The sequence below is a fragment of the Achroia grisella genome, unplaced genomic scaffold (assembly GCF_030625045.1).
Source record: "Achroia grisella isolate CSIRO2021 unplaced genomic scaffold, CSIRO_AGI_Agris_v1 utg2786, whole genome shotgun sequence".
Taxonomy (NCBI): domain Eukaryota; kingdom Metazoa; phylum Arthropoda; class Insecta; order Lepidoptera; family Pyralidae; genus Achroia; species Achroia grisella.
Genome location: NW_026712766.1, coordinates 2,162,882 through 2,178,553, shown reverse-complemented (window position 1 = coordinate 2,178,553; position 15,672 = coordinate 2,162,882). Strand labels below are relative to the sequence as shown.

General features: G+C 35.4%; 1 protein-coding gene across 1 annotated transcript in view; it reads left to right on the top strand.

Moving 5' to 3' along the window:
• Positions 1-130: 130 nt before the first annotated feature.
• The window catches only part of LOC131843129 (microtubule-associated serine/threonine-protein kinase 3), a 78,717-nt gene continuing 63,175 nt past the window's right edge, over positions 131-15,672 (top strand). The window contains 1 exon segment of the mRNA XM_059191732.1: positions 131-260. Within this exon segment, the coding sequence (XP_059047715.1) occupies positions 131-260 (130 nt within the window).

Here is a 15,672-nt window from a genome sequence, read left to right as displayed (position 1 = left end):
AATTACGCTCTATTAATTAATTCGCATAGTTCGCTCGTGATGTAAATAGTCGCGTTGTGATCACATCGTTAAGAGAAACGTGATAAATGGCGAATATCTCAGTGCAGTTGTGTGTTCAGTGATTGTGGCTATGAACCGTCGCTGTTCACAGTCGGTTCGGACGCTGGTTTTCGACGATTCAGATTCTGACCCGCCGAAAGCCGGACGGAAGGACATCTCCACGGCCGGGGCTCTGTCGTCGCTGAACCAAAGCGCTGAAGGTCAGAGAAACATTATGATAGTATGGTGTATTAGTGCGCGCTCTCGCATTGTTTTCAAGGTTTATGTACCTACTGTCAATTTTTGTGAAGGCGTGAATGAACTAACCCTGTTAATTGGCTCGATAAATTCTATATATTTTATCTGTGTAATTTATAATCACTGTGCTCAATTTACCTATAAGATGCTCTAAAGTGTTTAGCCAGGTGTTTATAGTATTTTTTCTAAGTGTTTTGGTATACCCACTTTTTAAAAAAAGTCTCTATTTTAGATTATAGAGCTTTGGACTATGTTCCTTTACACTTTATTTATTTAGTAAACTATATTGACATGTATTTAATATAATTTATTTTGAAATAATACTGATATAAAAAAAGTACCTACAATAGTTATCACAGTAAGTTTTTTATTATACTTATATATTCACTTTATGCTGTATTTTGATAAAAAGATATGATTTGTTTATCTTATATAAGTGAGTAGTGCACTGTTGCGGGTGAATATTACGATGTTGCTGGTCGAGACGATGTATTTTACAGATGATGATAAACTGACAATGTGTACATAGAAATAATGATCTTATATACTAAATAACAATAGGAAAATGTAAGGTGGGGTGACACAGTTTAGATACAGCAGTGCCTAGTAGACAATATTGAATTTGTCTTACTAGACATTATTAAATGCATTTATTATTTTATGTATCTAGGTGACTGTGTCCCATAGATATTCCCCCCTTGAGAGAAAAAAATATATATATTACACACAAAAAAAAATTATAAAATTTAACTGTAAAATTTAAGATATTATGCACTTTAGTAACAATAAAAATTCATTATACCCAAATAACGACGTAAATCTTCGACTGTCGTGGGTTTAGGGTACTCGTCGATTGCTTGCCATTTTTCTTGCGTTGGTTTCATCCCTTGGCTCATTATATGATAACCAAGAAAATCTAACTCATTTGTGAAGAACTCGCATTTGCTCATATTAATTGTTTGCGGCGAATAATTTGATTTCGCTAGCGCTCTCTTTGGTCTGTGCTTGTGTTTTATTCACCGAGATTTTTGCTTTCGGTGTCCACCAAAATTCTATAGCCACTGTTAGAGTCGGTTATAGCTAGGCGGTTAGACGGATGAACAGCACAGCGTTCCGTCTTATTCTGCGTCGAATCTAGTTTTCCGACGGTTGTCTATAGGAGCGCGGCATGTCACATTTGTATGCCTTTTCTTTATATTTTGCGATGATATAATATAAATAATAGTCATTTTTCCGACTATGCAATGACCGTAGGTGCGAATTTGACCTAGATCGGTAGTTGCTGCGTCTGTTTGTGTGTGGCGAGCGCTTTTCGCGTATATCAGCAATTTCTGATCGCAGTGTCGCAATTAGTGACGACAGGTGTGCAATGACGTCGGCGGTGACTGTTGGTTGTACTTTTGTAGACAGCATTTTTGCTTTATTTTTCCAGTTTCAATTTTTCGTCCAGAGATTATATCCAGCAGGCAGTTGTGTTTACTGGGGGGTCAGTAGCACGGCAGGATCCTTGTTGCGCAGTATTGCCAACGACTTTTATGCCTCTTGAATTTCCGAGCCGGTGAGACCCGCTTCTGGGAAGCCGGTGGAAATGTGCAATCGTTGGTGGTGCGCAGGATGCCGTCAGACAGAGATCTCTTGTTTGATCTCGTCGTTTTCCCAGGTATCGTCTCGACCACGTCGGCCAGATCACGTCGGGGTCACCACTGTTGCGGGTGAATATTACTATGTTGCTGGTCGAGACGATGTATATTACTGATGATGATAAACTGACAATGTGTACATAGAAATAATGATCTTATATACTAAATAACAATAGGAAAATGTAAGGTGGGGTGACACAGTTTAGATACAGCAGTGCCTAGTAGACAATATTGAATTTGTCTTACTAGACATTATTAAATGCATTTATTATTTTATGTATCTAGGTGACTGTGTCCCATATGCACTATGCACACATAATGTGAGTATAAAAAATATGTTGGTCATAACAGTACATGTTTATAACATTTTACTATATTTATAACATCTTAGGTATTTTATATGAAATATATATGAATATTTTGGATTTCTTAAAAAATCCTACTAAGTAATATTATAAATGTGGAAGTTTTTGAGTGTGCCTAAATGGATGTATGGATGATTTATTAACCATTTCAGGCAAAAAGTACTGTATGGATTTTAATGAACTTAACAATAATATAGTTTATATATTAGAATAACACATAGGCTATATTTTTAATGTAGGTAAAACAGCGAGCACAGATAGTATATCATATATTATTGTAAAAAAAATACCTTGTTTTGAGGAAAGTATATTTCTACAACACTCAACAATCAAAATACCAATTTGTGAAATTATTTCGGAGTTGGAAAGGTATGGTATTCCATACTGATATAAGTATATTTAATTTAACTTTTTAAAAATGGTAAATTTCATAATAAAAAAAAGGTAATCAACACCAAGGGGAACCCAGGACTAGTTATTAATTTTCTGCATTGAACTAGAATAATTATTATTAATTGGGATTTTTGAAAACAATACAAATGAGTAGCATATTCTATTTTTGTAATCAAAATACTTTAAGATAAGATTAAATAACCATATATATGTACATGATAATAATCAACAAACAAAATAAAGAAAACAACAAAACTCATATAGGATATTAAACCTCTTATTATTTGTAATTCTATTTCAGTGAACAAAAAGATATGTGCATCTAACATAGACAATTAAAAAAATATATAACAATAATATAACCCTCTACATCACTTTTTCATATTAAAAAGTAGTATGTTCTTTCTCAGGGTCTAGACCAGAGGTACCCAAACCTTTTTGTGTTGTAGACCCCTTGCCAATTTTTTCGGTTTTGGTTAGACCCCCCATTGTTACCTGGTATTGTAGTAAAATTTAGTGTTAAAAACATAAAGTAAAAACAAGATGACCGCTGTTGTAGAACCCTTGCAGTTTGTCATAGACCCCTGGGGGTCGATATAGACCACTTTGAATCACTGGTCTAGACTATCTGTGTACCAAATTTAATTGTGAAGTTTAGTTATGCAATAAATTTCTGAATGCATGTTGCATTCACAAATTGGGGTTTGACAGGTAAATATCCGTAACAGTTTGTATGGGAAAATAAAATTTATGTTCTTACTACTTTCCATGCAATTTCTCACAACTTAAACCTTCCTTGAACTTCTACAAATATTTTAAGACTAAAACAAATTAGCCAAATTGGTCCAGCCATTCTCGAGTTTGAGTGAGACTAACAAAAGTAATTTCATTTTTATATATAAGATTGGCTTAGAAGTTTTGGTGTGAAAGCATGATAGACAGACAGAGTTACTGTCACATTTCTAACGTTGAGTTATGATAAAATAAGAACATTCCAGAAACTGCTTACTAATAATGGTAAAGTGGTATTATATAATATAATAACTATTGTAAGAATCCTAGTTATACCTAATGGTAGGTACCATAATTATAGAGTAGGTACTCTACATAGTTAATGTCAAGGTCGCAAGAATTATGCACATATGTGTATTTATTATTGTATAATACTAATTATTGTTATGTATTCTGTTATTTTCCTCTACTAACGCAGAAAAACAATTATATTTATATATTTATCTGTTACGCACAGGTTCCTTTACTTTTATTTATTTTTTTATGAATTTACTTATTTTTAGAATGATATGTACCATTCTCATCTTACTCCACTGTTCTTCAACCAGGGGATGGTTTTCCCAATCTTGAGGTAATCAGTGTCCTTTGACAGGGCTGATCAAGTCAGGTTTTATTTATTAATATTTTTTCCCTTAACATCCAATTCAATATATAGATTTAATTGAGAAGAACTGGCAGGAAACTTAACAGATTTTTTTTAAAAAGACATTATTTACTTCGTTATTAATATAGGTAATCTATGTCTAACATTAAATGCATATACAAGTATTACATGCACAGTTGTTCCTATGGACATTAGACAGCTAGATAGTGCCCTACCTCATCCTATTTTCATTATAGCCATGGAAAGACACTTCTTCAGTATGAGGTTTTTGCAACATATGGCCATATCATCAACTCTACATTTTTTATGCTTTTCCGTATTAAGTATTTTATAAGTGGACTATAGTGGTATAGTTCAAAGGCCGGTTTACGCTGGCGGGGCACCAGTGGAGGGTAGTATTATAAGGTCAGATCAGCTAGCCCACCCTGGAAAATTCACTAGGAATTTATCAGGATTGTTTCCAGGGAGAACCATGTGGAGATTAAACTAACGTGGACATTGCTGGCAATGGGATCATCAGTCCACATTAACTAACAATTCCTAACCCGGGGGGGGGGGGGGGGGGGGGGGGGGGGGGGTTTAGTAATTGTTAGTTAATGGGGAGCCCCGCCCTCCCAGTCTATAAACATTACATTTATTAACATTATAAAAAAAATAGTACACACTGATGGGGCAAACATTAATGTAATGAGTATGAGGTACATAATAAATGAAATTACATATATCTGCGCAAAACTTAATTAAATTGGGTTGGAATGTTCATATTACAATTTTGTTTGTCCGGTCTAGGTAAATATTGTAACAGGTGAAATAGTATATCGCACATATTGAAAGTACTCATCAAGCGCGAATACAACTCAAAACTGTAGCGATTCCGTACATGTATTGTGATTAAAAATTATTACTACTTAATGCTAATATTCTAAAAAATAGTACAAAAAATTCATGGCCTATCTTATACTAATACTTATTAATATTATTACTACTATTAAGCTTATTTATTAAGAGTTTGTTTGTTTGAACGCGCTAATCTCTGGAAGTACTAGTTCTAATTGAAAAAATCCTTTTGTGTTAGATAGTCCATTTGTCGAGGAAGGCTTTAAGCTATAAAACATTACGCTACGACCAATAGGAGCGGAGCTGCAATGAAAAATATTGCAGAACGTGGGGAAATGAAACTCAGACGAAGTTGCGCGGGTTAGCTAGTATTGAATATGTTGGTTTGTTACCGGTGTGTTGTTTACACACCAGGTCACATGTTACGTGATACGTTTATTCTTAAAAACTTGACCTCGAGCGATCGTAATTTTTTGAGTGGTAAACGATCTAGGCCCGATGGTCGACCTTCGATGAAACTTTGGTCTCGATCGGTCCAGCCGTTTCATAGTTACTCTTTGTAACGATACTCAAATCTGATCTCTAAGATCGCTCCGGGCTCTCTCTAATGAAAGTTATCGAATTACGTGTTATTTTGCGGAAGTCCATTTCATTACCTAATGGATTTGTATTATTTTGTTTCATTCCGCTACCATTAGCACGTGTGAGCCTAGTGCATTGCCGAACAGTCAACAATAGGCTTCCAAACTCTATTCATTACCTGATGATGCCTAATTTAGAGGCAAAACACGTGTCGCAATATGGGTGTAGAATTGTAGATCCAATAATGGTCGGAATTTGATCACTAATAGGGTAGGTCATAATACTACCAGTAGCGGTGCTCAGGTTTCCGTACTGAATATTTTTTTTTTTTTCGGACTACTCTAATGCTGTTGGCCGTAGCTGGCCTTTACAGCTTCACCGGACGTTATGGGGCGAGTGCAGATGGCACTCCAAACCCGCGGAAGGACTTATGGAGCGGCTGAAGGCCAACTCCTGCCCGACGGATACGACTTTAGTCTGAGGGCACCACTAGGGGTTCGAACCTCGGCTCAGGCCGTCGTAATTTCGATCCCCGTTTGAATTGGACGGGGGATCGATCGGAGGGGGCTGAATATTTGTGGTCTCACACATACTTATGGTAACGGAATTAAACAAAATAGTAGAAATTAAATAATGAAAGTGTATATTGCGAGTTCTCTTTTACTTGTGTAAGGTCGAAGCAAATTAAATGAAAATATCTTTATTTATGTAGGTCTACTACAGACATCTATACATAGTATAACATGAAGTACTTAATTTTATATTATGTAAAGATGTCTGCCGCTGTGCTCTGGCCACTGTGGTCTAGCGGTATCCAATGATCGCCGGTTCCATTCCTCGCACGGTAGAAATATTTGTATTCATGAGTATGATTGTTTGTATCGATCTGGCTGTTTCTTATATATATTATATATGTATGTATTAAAAAAATATCTAACTATTTATCTATTTGTCTAGTACCCATAACACAAGGTATACTTACAGTGGGACTAGATGGCGCTGTATTAATTGTTCAGGGTTATTATTATTATTTTTATAGTAATACACGAAACCAATCAGAACCAGCCTATGCTATTTTTTTTATGTAGGTAGAATGAATCAGTCGCCAATATACATATATGAGTAGTACTACGAGTAACACCTTATAATGTGACACCCCTGATACCACTCATACGTTGCCATTCCGTATGACTATCCCTCTTATAATTACAGGATAAATATTTAATGAATGCAGATTAAATCAACGTGTAGAGAATTATTTCTCCTCTATAACTGAAACTTATACTAATAATGGCCTTGCTAGAGCACTGACGCAAATCGATTCTCCGCCGTTTTTATCAAGGAAACATACTTTTCGTGTTGGTCCAAGTGTTCTGGGCTGTGCTCCCATTAGGGGCTTCATTATGCAACAGGTGTTGTCAGGTTAGGATAGAGTTGCCAGCCGTTCAATTTTCCCAGGACACGTCCTAGTTTTTGGAGTGGACTTTTCGTATTGGTCCAAGTGTTCTGGGCTGTGCTCCCATTAGGGGCTTCATTATGCAACAGGTGTAGTCAGGTTAGGATAGAGTTGCCAACCGTTCAATTTTCCCAGGACGTGTCCTAGTTTTTGGAGTGTCCTGGGACGTCCTGAGTAACATTTAACCAGCGTCCTGGGTTTAAAATTTAAATCTCTATTATTAACTAGTTTTCAAACCAAAGTTATTCATATATTTTAATTAAAGAACATGATTATTTCAATTACATACTTAATTTTAAGTTCCCTTATTTTCACTATATATTAATTTGACTATTGTTGCGTGCAATTCTATTATTGCGTGCTGTTTTTAAACTGAATTGTCTTGGTACTACAACTTGAAATCCTAGTTTTTTAAATTTGGAGCTGCCAACCCAAGGTTAGGAAACGAATGTTTGTACAAATGTTTCACATAAATCATTGCTGTGTAACAGTAACGGAGTTTGTGAATTTGTAGGATTAAATGGGTAGTAATAACTGGCGTGGTAGGGGCATATAATGCGTAGGAATGAAGATATTTTAAGGAAGGTGTTACATATGAATGTGGATGGTTATGAGCGCAAAGGAAGACCGAAAAAGAGATGGATGGACTATGAGAAAGATGATATGTTAAAACGTACTATTTTTTATGTATACGTATTTTTTTATGTATTTGTAATGGTAAGCAACAACATTTCAAGCAAACAAAGATTTTGACAAAATGAAAACGTATCCATTAATTCACTACCATGTCTCAACAAAAACTCTTCTGCATGCTTGATCCCATGTGCCCAAGTACATTCGCTTTTTGTAAATTCCCCAAACAATATATTTAATTAAATATTTCATGTTATCAGTTGTTTTTACGCACGTATGTGAAGTTGATTAACATAGTGGTACCTGACGATTCCCGGGGGAAAGAATTGTTTGTAATTCGTTCTATTGGCCCCATTCATACTTCGTTACGTCAACCCTTACGCGGTAAACAGGGCCAGGAAGAGCGGTAATCGGATGTCGGTGGTCTAGTGGTAGCGGCACATCGCCTTACTTCCGATGGGCACAGGTTATATTCCTCGCACTATACAAATATTTATATAGTGCGAAAATATGACTATGATTGTTTGTGTCGGTCTGGGTATTTTATATGTATATTACGCATTTATTTATAAAAAAAGTTAAACGAAGAGTAAACAATACCTGTCTTTAGGGATTAAGTTCACTTGCTTGCTTAATTTGGGACTAGATGACGCTGTGTGAATTGTCCTGAGTACACATAGATTGTGGAATACCTGCCGACGTTTTTTGAAGAGACTACAGCATGGAGTTTTTTAAGAAGGGTATGTTAAGGTTTCTTAAAAGTCTGCAAGTGTTTTAGGTGCCCATAGTCTACTGTAACCGTTTATCATATCTACCATGACCCGTATACTTGTTTGCCACTATATAGTAGTATAAAAAGAAATACGTGAGACGAGGGGAAAAGGTTAGTAATGTGGATTGATTATCTTATTGCTAGCAATGTACCATGTCAGGTTGATCTCCACGCGGTTCCCCCTGGAAACCATCGTGATAAATTCTTGGTGATTTTGTCACGATGGGCTAACTGACCTGACCTCATGCTCATCTTATCATCCTCCACTGGTGCCCCGCCAGCGTAAACCGTTAGCGCAGGCGGTAAATTCCATTATCATATATTAAAAAAAAAATACGTTAGACGGTGAGGACTTCATACAAAGCCTACCTCGGTCCCATCGATAAATGTTATCCATAGAAAAGCGTTAATTATGTATTTGGAGCAGTAGGAGTGGCAAAGGAATCAACTACACATGTCGCGGTGTATGCAGGCGTGGCACGCGTCATAAGGGCGGGTTCCCATTCTACTATTAATGTCATTATTCTTTTATACCACACTGGTGGCAATCAGCATATATAACCAATCTGATGGTAAATGGTTACCGTTGACAATCGACGCCTAAAATACCAGGAATGTTACAATAATAATGTCGACCTTGTTGATCTTAATGTACCCTTAAAAAATACCGTATAAGGTCCATTACAAGGACCTCCAAGGTACATAAATGAGTCAAAATTATAAATTTTAAACTGAATATAAAAGGCGGTCCTGTTGCTAAATGCAATCTCTTTCAGACTACCTTAGAGAAAGTAAAGATAAGAAAAGGGTAGGTGGGGCATATAAACAACATAAATATAAAATAACAACATAGACATGAGGGAGAAAGGAACCGTGCGACAAAAAGGACAATAAGAACTTGGCGAAAGTTGTGATGATTTACATCGCTCGCCATCGATAGGAAATTCATCCCCACACGCTGGAATCTAAATGGTCAGGACAGTGCGGTATCAGAGGAGCTTCTTCCCATTTAGATTGTGGAATGAACTACCTGAGGTTGTCTCAAGAGACTACAGCATAGGGTTTTTTAAGACCGGTCCAGGGCGGTACCGAGACTTAAGAAACCTTAATATAGGATATTCTTAAGGGCAATGCGTACGTGACACCCCTGATGTTTCTAGCAACCATAGGGTATGGGAAGCGTTTACCATCGATATGCATCATAGATAGGCCGTATCCCTGTTAGCCTATCGTAGTATAAACAAATAGGATTTATGTCAGCTACTATTAGGTTGATCTCTAAGAACCTCAAGAAAAGCAAGTCGTGCTCTATAAGCGTCGTCAAGCTCGTGTACCATAAAAATTCATTTAAAGTCGGTAAACTGATTTTTCTACCATCCATTATTTTTTCATCTACTAACTTACATTGTTGTATAATTGCAGTGGAAACTAGGCTAAGCATAGAAAACCATGTATCACATTTTCCAAGCGCACTTTACCCGTAATTTTCAACTTTATGCATCTATAAATAAGAGTGTACGTAGTATATCATTAATATTACACCCACAATTAACCTACTGAGTTCAATACTCTGTTTATGGGGTACGATGTGTAGCAATGAAGGTCACTTGTGTCTCTTCAGCCTAGCAATGACTTTTAGATGACCTCCTCTTGTTCATATAACCCCACTAGCTGTGATTCGCGACTTTGTCTGCTTTTTATCCGTCATTGTGATACAATGTAATTTGAAAGTTTTTTTATAGCATAGGGGACAAATGAGGTAGCTTACTTGATGGTAACCGTTTACCGTCACATATAAGCACCCGCAACACGAGGGGTGTAAGTGCTTTGCCCACCTTTAAGCAAGGAATAAACTTAATGTTTTTTGAAGTATTCGATATTATATACGCATTAAAAAAATATTTTATAAATTTGTCTGTTTATTCTTGTTAATTTCTGAACAGGCTAGACCGATTTTGATGAGACTTCTCGCAGATAGCCAATCTCATAAGAAGTCCCTTAGGTTTAAATTAGAAATTTTATTTATAAAAAAAAAGTCATATTCCACGCGGATAACGTCACAAATAACAGCTAGTATGTATATTTAAGTTATAAACAACTTAGATATTTGATACAAAACAAACGTTCGATATCGAGATCTCGCTGCCAGAGCCGTAAAACAAATGGCACTGATAGACGGCCGTTATCAAACTTTGCTAAATGATTAATGAAATTGATAATGTATCTATTTCCATTCGAGTGCATACTATCTGTGTCTGTTAACGTATATTTTTGACACATCAATAAACATATGTTCAACATGGCATACTACTAGATGTACACACGGTTTTACCCGCAAACCAATCTATACAAATAAATACAATTGAAGTGTATGGTTACATTAGAGGAAATGAGGTGAATACATTAGAGGAAGTATGAAAGTGGCGCCGGTGTCGGAGAGGTTCAGGAGTAATCGTCTGTCGTGGTATGGGCGTGTAATGCGAAGGAACGATCATCTCTTATCATATCTTAGGAAGGAGTTACATATGAGCGTGGATAGATAAGGGCAGAGGAAGACCGAAGAAGAGATGGATGGACTGTGTGAAAGATGATATGGTAAGAAAGGGAGTAAATAATGAGTAGACTGCGACCAGGTATGAATGGAAGAGAAAACATATTACGCCAATCTAATAAATGGGATAAGAAACAAGCAGATCATTATGAAGTATGTAGTTATAATTTCCAATTAACAGCTTTTCTCTAAATGCATATAAAAGTGTATACGGCACTTACACCAAAATCTAATCCTGTCTGTTTGTTCTTGCTAATCTCTAAACGGCTGGACGGATTTTGACGGAACTTTCACTGGCCTATTGCTAGTGTTATACGGAATAACTGTATATATATATTTATTTTCTACTTATATCTATAATCTTAATTCAATACAAACAATTACAAAAAACAATCATTGTAATCCAACGTGGCACATCGAGGCAGCGTACCCAAGATACTGGTAGCTTTGCCTCTTTGAATGGATGGACTTAGCCTTTGGGCAAAATAGCTACCAGCTCTCGGGTCACAAGTAACCTCGATGAGCCGCGCTGAAATATATGTTAAAAACAATTTGGCTTCCGGGCTCCATGGGCCCAACATCTCCACGGCAAATGGTAATAACTTATGTATAAAATTTTGTATAAATTAATAAAACAAAACAAAGGCGCAGTGCAGCAAATGGTCACCCACAGAACCATTAAACAACTAGTTCACACTAAAATGGGAACACATTTTACCCTTTTAGTATGGACTATCTGTTATTTAACCAATCAAATAAGTAGTGAGCCGTATGCTCATATTCTATTCCAGTTACGAAAAAACTCTCATACAAACAAACCCATACGCTTTGTATATTTATTAACTCCTTAATACAGATGTGTCGAATGCATTGGATAATGACGTGATAACTGGCCACAATGAACGGACAGGAAATTCACTCTTGACAATAATATATCTTCAGATAGTATCATTGTTGAAGATTGAAGCCGACTAAAAGAAATAATACTTTTGCTTGGAAAAAGCATATATGTTATGTGTGTATATGTTAGACCTACAATGAGAATCACTGGCAGTGTTTTTTTTTATCTACATTTAAAATATGATCATCTTTAGATAAATTTTGATTTATATTACTTCTGTCACTGCGCTCTGCTATAATAAACGTCTATACAAGCATCTTTCTATTTTCATTCATTTTTACTTTATATTCATGGTGATATAAGAGACTTTCATCGATACGCAAAAATAACATTAATACTACATTTAAAGACAAACTTGCTGATCCTAAGTATCGTTTAGAAAAAGCCAATGGGTCTTTTATGGAAATGGGTTTATTTTTTTACAATGAGATACCAAAGGATATATTGGAGTTACCATTAAATAAATTTAAAACATCTGTTCAATTCTATATATTGAGCAATGCCTATTACTCACTAAACTAAGTTAACTTTAATGACAAATGTGCATGGCAATGGTTGTTCATGCACGGGATTTTCATTTAATCTTAGACATAAACACCTATATAAGCATATAATCACCTAACTATAAACCTAGAATATGTTACGAGAGAAAAAAATATATATTCTCGTATAAATAATAAGAAAACAATACTATAAGAAGGAATATATGTAATAATCAATATCTATACATGTAAATAAAATTGGAGTGTCTGTAATATTGAAATAACCGTTTTTTACTACATGCATATGAATCTAAATACGGTACATACACTAAAATAACATTTTTTACAATTTTAATCGTTCTATCTGTCTGTCTGTTTGTTCCGGCTAATTTCTGAAATAGCTGGACCGATTTTGACAGGACTTTTTTTGGCAGGTAGCTGATGTAATAAGGAGTTACTTAGGCTACTTTTATTTTAGAAAAATAAAGTTAAATTCCATGCGGACGAAGTTGCGGGTACAGCTAGTACCTAATAAATATAAAATATATATATATATATATATAATATACATATATTTTATATTTTGAGGTTCTGTTTTTATATAGATTCTTTTCTAATGCCATATTCTTTGATATAACGTCTTCTCTAGTAGCTGATTATAAACATTTTACCTTACCTAGCAACGTGTCTCATTTTAAACCATCGCAATACAGTTCTCCCTCACAATTATTATTACTTATTAAAATAAAGTCGTCTATAGATAATCAGTTTGTATATCAGCATGTTGCTGACCTCCGAACCCCACAATGTATGGTAATCCATACATGACACAATGATGCTAATGTATGTATGGGTCTACTGCGGATGACGTTCAAAGAATGATTACTTAAGACAGCCGTAACACTTTGATCCTTATTGTATATTTATGAAGTTATTTACTTGATAGGTTTTTTAATTAATTATGATTTATTTATTTAGGTATAGATTACATTATTCAAATAAATTTAATAGAAGAACTTTTTAATAGTCGCATTTTTCTATTCTACTACTCATTCGGAACGCAGACTTATCACAAGAAGACCGAGAAGAAACTTGCGTGTTGCACTTTTAAAGAAATGTTGTTCTATAATTAAATACACATTAACAAGGATTAGGTATGCGACTTAGATTTCGCTACGCCCTTTTATTTCTTTATCTTCACTGCTACAACTATTTTTACAGGTCTTGCTTAGTAATAATAATAAATAAAACTGGACAATTAACACAGCACTATCTAATCGCACTGTAAGCAGAGCTTGCGTTTGATGCGTGTTATGGTTACTAGACAATTGATATAATTACTTTATACATAGAAAACATTCGGACCAATACGAACAATCATACTCATGAATACAAAAGTTTGTACCGTCCCTCGGACGATCAAACTCGCGACTATCAGAAAGCAAAATGGTGTGCTAAATCTTGATCACCGAGGCCGTCACTGTATTTTAGCTGTTGCTATGTAGGCGTGAATCTTCAGTATTGATACAATTGTCAAATTAAATGATTTCGACGCTCGACGGTCGCATAACGGTACCGTCATAAACTTTCATTTTGCATCCTCACTTCCATTACATTTCGGTTTTTTATACGATAAATAAACACGCATTTATTGCCATAGTCATAAGGTCGAAAATATGTTACTAGAATAAGATGGAGTTTAATTTCTTGCTCGTTGTTACAGCGCGTAAGTTCATTAAAATGTGTTTTGATAAATTAGGCAGGCGTATCAGAGCATAATTGTTTTGGTGGGTAATGTTTTTTTAACGTGACTCTTTAATTAATTGTTAGACGTAATTATTATTTACAAGTGACCACGGATTTGTTCGTTTTAAGTTGTATATAGGTATCGACGTAGAGTTTGCAGTAGATCGATGGATATATTGGAATGGTGCACCAGTCTAAATTAGCGGTTCACGCTAGCGGGGAACCAGTGGAGGATGATAAGATCTCTCATGTTCAGTCAGTTATCCTATCATGCTATGATCATATTTACTTATGATTGATTTTGCAACGATGGGCTAACTGATCTGTTCGTCTTATCATCCTTCACTAGTGCCCTGCCAGCCAAACCGTTAGCGCAGGCGGTGTCCTATTTCATTATAATCCATCTGCGGCAATTTCAATAAAGATATATTCTATTCTATTCTATTCTATTCTATTCTGTTCTGTTCTGTTCTATTCTATTCTATTCTATTCTATTCAATTCTATGCTATTCTATTCTATTCGTAGAATTAGGAAAAATCACGGAATTTTAACACGTTTGGTTTACTAGTGAAGGATGATAAGATGAACAGATCAGTTAGCCCATCGTTGCAAATTCAACAGTTTATCATGATGGTTTAAAAATGCTAAAAAAAGATCACGTAATTAATGGACAGTCCCTTAGGTAAGCTTTTTGCCTGTTTGGTGTACCAGTTACATGAAAAATTGTGTTGCTATTGCAGAAGACTAAAATATTATTCCTCTGTGCCTTAGAATTTCACTGCCATATCTCAACTTTCAACCGAAACATGTCTTATAAAGGAAGCTGCCTGGCGACTGAAATAGATGAACCTTAGGTAGCCCACGCAGAAAATTTTGTAAAAAGTCTACCTAACTTTGTACTAGACCGTGTCATGAAAGCTTCTTAGAAATGTGTTCTAATTTTTCAAGTTGGATCTGGTATCGAGGAGTTTTTACAACAGTAGATTCTCAGATAATATTATACATATAGGAAGATAAACAATTTGCAAACTCTGATACAGATTACTCTGGAGAAGCTGCTGTAATTATTATAATCAAAATTTAGTTCTCCAAAATACCATATTCCACAAATATATATATGCATATATATCATTACATAGTATAAAATAAAGTCGCTGTCGCTGTCTGTCCGTCCCCATGTATGCTTAAATCTTTAAAACTACGCAACGGATTTTGAAGCGATTTTTTTATTATATAGAGTGAGTCAAGAGCAAGGTTTGTATGTATAATATATGTACACCCGTGTGAAGCCGGGGTGGGTAGCTAGTATATATATATTCTATCTATGCCCAGGCGGTCCACTCCACGAGTGTACCAGAATGGCAGTAGAGACAAATGACGAGCTGTCGTACGGGGGATGACATCAGACTCATAACCCCACTATTATAATGACCACGACCGTACTGTCAAGAACGTATCGAATGAGAAGATATCTATTGTATATATATAGTAGTAGTATAGTATATAATAATAATAATAAGGTTTCGGCCCGTAAGTGTGGAGAAAACCAGCAAAAGCTGAGAAAAAAAAAATAAATAATAATAATAACATTACACGACAAAATCAATAAAAAAGTATATC